This window comes from Hipposideros armiger, unplaced genomic scaffold (assembly GCF_001890085.2).
Source record: "Hipposideros armiger isolate ML-2016 unplaced genomic scaffold, ASM189008v1 scaffold_270, whole genome shotgun sequence".
Classification (NCBI taxonomy): Eukaryota; Metazoa; Chordata; class Mammalia; order Chiroptera; family Hipposideridae; genus Hipposideros; species Hipposideros armiger.
Genome location: NW_017731620.1, coordinates 679317 through 685028, shown reverse-complemented (window position 1 = coordinate 685028; position 5712 = coordinate 679317). Strand labels below are relative to the sequence as shown.

Genomic DNA, 5712 nt, shown 5'->3' with positions numbered 1-5712 from the left:
CCTCACAACAATTTAAAAATTATTCGAGAGCCATAAATATATTTTTACATAATCATCATTATGTGAATAATATCCTTTAAACATTTTATAAATGAAACTATGATAGTTTTATTTTCATTTTCAATTTTACTTCAGAGCCTGTGGCTCACGAGCTGCAGTTTGCTGACCCCTGGCAGCTCTTCTGTCTCAAAAGTTTGCAGACCCCTGATCTAGTCCCATGGCTTTACATATCTATATGCTGATAACTCCCAAATTTATATCTCTAGCCCAGAGATATAAATTAGGTTGCTTACTCAACATCTACACCCAGAAATGAAAATTAACATATCCAAAGCAGACCTCCTGATTTACTGTTCTTTAACCTGTTCCTTTCCCAGGTTATTATAAATGTTCCAACCAAAAGCCAGGGATTCTTTCCCTTAGCCCTGAATAATCCACCAGCAAATCCTGTCACTACTTCTTTTGAAATCCACTTCTCACCCTCTCCCCGGCTACCACCATAATTTTTTATCTAGACTATTACAGTAACCTCTCAGCTTATCTCCATTTCCATTTACAATGGATTTCCCCACTCAGCAACCAAAGTGACTTTTATAAGTAAATTGTAGATTATATAGCATTACTTCCCTGCTCAAAATCTTCCTTTGGCTTTCTAGTACACTTAGAATAAAATCCAAGCACTTTACTAAAGCCTCTAAATTCCTGCATAATTCCTGCATAATCTGACCTCTGGAACCCCATGGCCTTCTGTCCCTCCTTTGCTCACTGTACTCCAATAATATTGGCCTATTTTTTGTATACACCAGGCTTCTTCCTGCCTTCAGTTCTTTGCACTCTTCTATCTGAACACTGGCTGGTTCCATTAAGATGTCGTTTCAGAGAAGCCTTCTCTGACCTTCATGTTTGAAATTATTTTGAAACATCACAAGATGTTTTCAGATAGTGACAGTTATTAAAATATTAAATGAAATGGGGAGGGAGATAAGGGTCTAGGGAGCAGCAATATTTGCACTAGAGGAGATTTGAATGGTAAGAAGCCAGTCATGTGAACCTGGGCGAAGTGTCTGAGATGGAATAGGATGTACAAAGGCCCCTACATGGGAGTGATTCTAGTTTTTTTTGTTTTTTTTTTTTATTTTTTATTTTTTGAAAATTTTTTATTGGGGAATTGGGGGAGAGGAACAGACAAGTTGCTGTCCTTTTGTTCTTCAGTCTAGTTGTGGAGGACGTCGCTTCACTGGCCCATGTTGGTATTATCATTGCGGTCTTTCCGGGTGAAGCAGTCNTCGAGTCCCAGCCTGAGCTGAGCTGCTGCTAAGCTGGCAATAGGTGGCAGGATGGCTCAGCCAAAAAAAAAAAAAAAAAAGGATGCAATGAGAACGGTGCAGGGCCTCTAACTCCTCACCCCCCATGTTCTTTCCACTGTATCTTTCAATTATTTAACAAATATTCACTGAACACCAACTATGTGCCAGGCACTGTGTTAGGGCCTAGGCATCTAGGCAGTGAATAAAACAAACAGGATCCTGCTCTCAAGGAGCCTATGTTCTAATTGGAGGAGATAGTCAATAAAATAGTATATATCATTTGGTTCTAAGTGTTATGAAGAAAACTTAAGCAGGATGGAGGGGGAAAGAGTGTGAGTTTGAGTGTGTTGTTTATATGATTCTTTCCGGTGATGTTTCAGCAAATATTTGAAGAGGGGCAATGAGAGAAGGGTGTTCAAGGTCAAGGCTAAGGGTACAGCAAATGCAAAATCCTTGAGGCAGGATTATGTACCGTGTTTCCCCCCAAAATAAGACCGGGTCTTATATTAATTTTTGCTCCAAAAGATGCATTTTATTCATTTATTCATGTACAAAAGTCTTCATTTATTCAAATACAGTCATGTCTGGCTGACAATCTTAACTGGGGCTTATTTTGGGGTAGGGCTTGTATTACAAGCACCCTGAAAATCTTGCTAAGGCTTATTTTCTGGTTAGGTCTTATTTTTGGGAAACACGGTATAGCTGTCATTCCGTCACTTTGACTTTTTAAAAAAAATACTGTATCAGCAATTATCCTTAAGTGCCAAAGAACAAATATAAGCACACTTCATGGTTTTTTGCCTGATAAAACACCTAATTTTGACATGTTAACAGTCTCTTATGATGGCCATTTTTTGAATAAACAAATTAGGTCGAGCCTGAAAATGTCTACAACCAGAATCCATTGATTTATTTTAAACATTAAATCACATGTAGTAGACACCTGTACGGCTGTCACACACAGAACTGCTGCTGCTTTGATGGGGATACATATAAATACAATTCAACACCTTTTTTAAATATTAAAAGTTGGGAGAATCCTCAAAGAAACCTAAGAAGACTTCAAGTTTAAATAAAATGCTGAAACAGAAAGAACAGGGAGAAGCCCACCTCTTGCATCGCATTTCTCAGAAAAGATGCCCAGAGAGTGGTAGGAAAACCAGGAACCTCTCCACGCCGTGGGGAGACTTGGGGAGATCTAGCCTTTACTCGGTGAAGTGCCTCAGTTTTCACATTTGTGATAGGAGGGCGTCTGGCCTGGTGCCTCCCAAGTCCCTCTGCTCCTTAAACTCAGGGTTGTTACTTTGCTGAGCCTCCCAGCCTGGGAGTAACAACATGGTAGTTATGCCCCCAAACTCCGCGAATCTCGCCCGCGGGGCGCTCCGGGGCTCGGCAGGAAACCGCCCGGGGTGACTGCACAGGCGCGCGCTCCGCCAGCTTGCCCCGCCCCATTGAGCCTCCGGACCTCCCCCCAGCTCCTGCGCAGAACTGGAGGAGAGCCTGGCGCGCGGCACAGCCACGGCTTCCGGGAGGAGTTTTGGACCCCGTGAGGCCCCGTCTGGCGCCGCGCCTTCCCGAGGCAGTGGAGAAGCCGGCAGCCCGCCTCTGCGACGCCGAAGAGCGCAGCGCATCGTTAGCATGGGCGAGCACGGCTTGGAGCTGGCGTCTATGATTCCCGCCCTGCGAGAGCTGGGCAGGTAGGGCCAGGCCCGGCCGTCTTGGGCCCCGCGGCCTCCTCCGCTCGGTCCGGCTGGCGTCTCACGTGCTCTCCTTCCCCGACTGCACGCGGCCCGGCTCGGATCTCCTGAATCCCTACTGCGGCTCTTTTGTGGTGGGGCCCCGCGGCTGACCAGCGCTTCTCCCTCTGAGAGGCGGTTAGGGCGTCGCTACAGACCTACGACAGTCCGAGGGGGGAAACGTCTTGCCGGCTCCGCTTTACCTCAGCGGTGTCCGGGAGCTCATCCCCACTTGGGCTCCCTCTGCAGCTGGAGGGGAGGGCCCCTTCTGGTCACTTTCTTGCATTCATTTGCTTTTCGAAAACCTCTTGGCTTACGTGAGAGGCTTGACCCATGGACCTTCCCCCAGTTTCTATTTATGATCGATCGCTCGTGGAGGAATTGGGTTTTCAGCTCTACATTTTGACTTAGAACTAACTGCCCATGGAATTAAACTCACTAGTTATGATTTTGTGCAAGGAAGACCAATTGTGCTATTTCTTCGAAGTGAAACCGTAGGCCACCCTGAAGATGGGACCCCTTTCGTGTTGATCATGTAATCTTTAAGCTGTTATTTTAGTCAGAAATCTCAGGGATAGGCCACAACGTTCACAAAATATAAATACGCACAGAATGTTGCCAAAACGTGAAGATAATTTAATATTGTTTTATTTGCAAAAGCTTGTTTTCTGAAAACCAAGGAATAAAATCCTGTAAATCAGTATCCTACCCAATGAGAGGGGAGAGATGTTGATGGCTGCCACCCCCCCTTCACACACGCAGCCTTCCCGCAGCCAGGCTCAAGACTAGAAGGCAGAGTTTATGTGAGTTTGTTTGCTTTTTTAAAAATTGTAATCCACTGCAAACAAATAAATGGGCTTGTACCACTAGTGCAGTTGAACTGTCAGTTGGAATAATTACTTCCCAATTTCTTAAACTGTTTGAAAACTTAGCACACAAAGTCAAAATGAACATTAAGCCCACCAGATATTTAATTCCCTTTCTTTCTGCTGTTCAGTTGTGTTCATCTCTGCTTGTTGGCCATATGAGGATGTTAGTCTTCCTCCATTACATAAATAAGAGGATAAACGAAAGGACCATACTTGTCTTAACTCAGTCATCCTATTTTTGTGTGTGTGAATTGTTTTCACTTTGCATGAGGTACAAACATTTTGTATTAATGTTTTGTAAAGTAACGTCAACCTTTCTAAAAGAATATGAATACAGATGCTCATTTCAGGAAGTTGATGTACAGATTTCATCTTTCAGGCTCAATGTGAAGCTCAGTATGTTTTCCCCACCTTGCTTTAATGGAGAATTAGCTTATTTTTATTTATTTTTAATTTATTTTATTTTTTAAATTCGTTTCAGGGGTACAAAACAATGCAATAGTTATATTTTTCACCCCTCACAAAGGGACAATCCCCCTCCCCCAATCCATTGCCTCCTCCCCCTGAGAATTAACTTATTAATACTTTTCTTCCTTCTCTCTTCCCCTATGAGACTTGTTAATAAAAATAGTATTTTAGATTTATTTATAGTCTCTCATCAACAGAGTTTACTCCTATGTTATCTTTCATTTCATTCATTCCAAGAGAACAAACAGAAAAACCGACCCACAGAGAATTGTCTAGTAATAACTTTTTGTTTGTTTGTTTGTTTTGGTTTTTCTTTTAGCTGAACCATCCTTCCAGCTGTGGGCAGCTCAGCAGCAGCTCAGCTCGGGCCGGGAATCAAACCGGCAACCCTGTTGCTCAGAGCTCGCACTCTTGAGCGAGCTCTTAACCAACTGAGCCACTTGGCCAACCCTTTGTAATAGTTTTTAATTGTCATTACTTTTTCATTGCCATGGCTTCATTCAAGCTTATTCAGTCTCACAGTATCTCCATGATGTAGAATATGGCAAATATTATCACTGTTAAGAAACTGAGTCACAGAAATTGAAGAATCAAATGCAGAGATAGCAGTTATCAGAGCTGTTTCGGATTGAAGACATCAAGGCATTTTCTCCCAAGTTTGTTTTTCTTTTAATTGTGGCAATTAGATTTCTGAGAAAAAAATGAGATGTCACAGTTCTAATGTGTGGGCTCCTCTACCTCTATCTCTCAGGGATAAATTTTGTTCCACTGTTGTTTGCTGTTAGAACTCTTTTCTCTGCACTCTTTCTGGGTGATCTCATTTGCTCTCCTGCCTTCAGTTACCATCTGCTATTTGATGACTCCAGATGTGTTTCACCAAACCATATCTATCTCCAATAGAACTAACTATATGTACTGCTGGATATTGGCAGTTTTACCTGGGTGCCCCATATGCAACTGAGACTTAACATATCCAATACAAATTCTCTGCATATCCCAACCTGCCCAAGATTTTTTTTTTTTTAATTCCCCTCATTCACTGAGGTAGAGATATTTCAGTAAATGATGCCATGTTCATTCATTGTTCCAAACCAGAAATCTGGGAATCATTCCTGACTCCCAATGTGCTTTTGGCTACATCCTTGGTTCTCTTTTCATCTTCACTCTCTTCCTAAGTTGCTTTATCTAGTCCAGGGGTCAGCAAACTGCAGCTTGCGAGCCACATGCGCCTCTTTGGGTACGTTCCGGCTCAAAAGTTTGCTGACCCCTGGAAGAGCCAATCCTGTCCCTCACAACAATTTAAAAATTATTCGAGAGCCATAAATATATTTT

The 5712-nt window shown here is 42.7% G+C and overlaps 1 protein-coding gene across 3 annotated transcripts in view; it reads left to right on the top strand.

Moving 5' to 3' along the window:
• The first annotated feature begins 2808 nt into the window (after positions 1–2808).
• The window catches only part of ATR (ATR checkpoint kinase), a 134974-nt gene continuing 132070 nt past the window's right edge, over positions 2809–5712 (top strand). For 2 of the 3 annotated variants that reach the window (XM_019656932.1, XM_019656934.1), the window contains exon 1: positions 2809–3004. In XM_019656932.1, the coding sequence (XP_019512477.1) occupies positions 2946–3004 (59 nt within the window). In that variant the 5' untranslated portion in view covers positions 2809–2945. Of the gene's footprint in view, positions 3005–3592; positions 3847–5712 lie in introns of those variants that run through there. The other variant, XM_019656933.1, reaches the window with a different exon arrangement.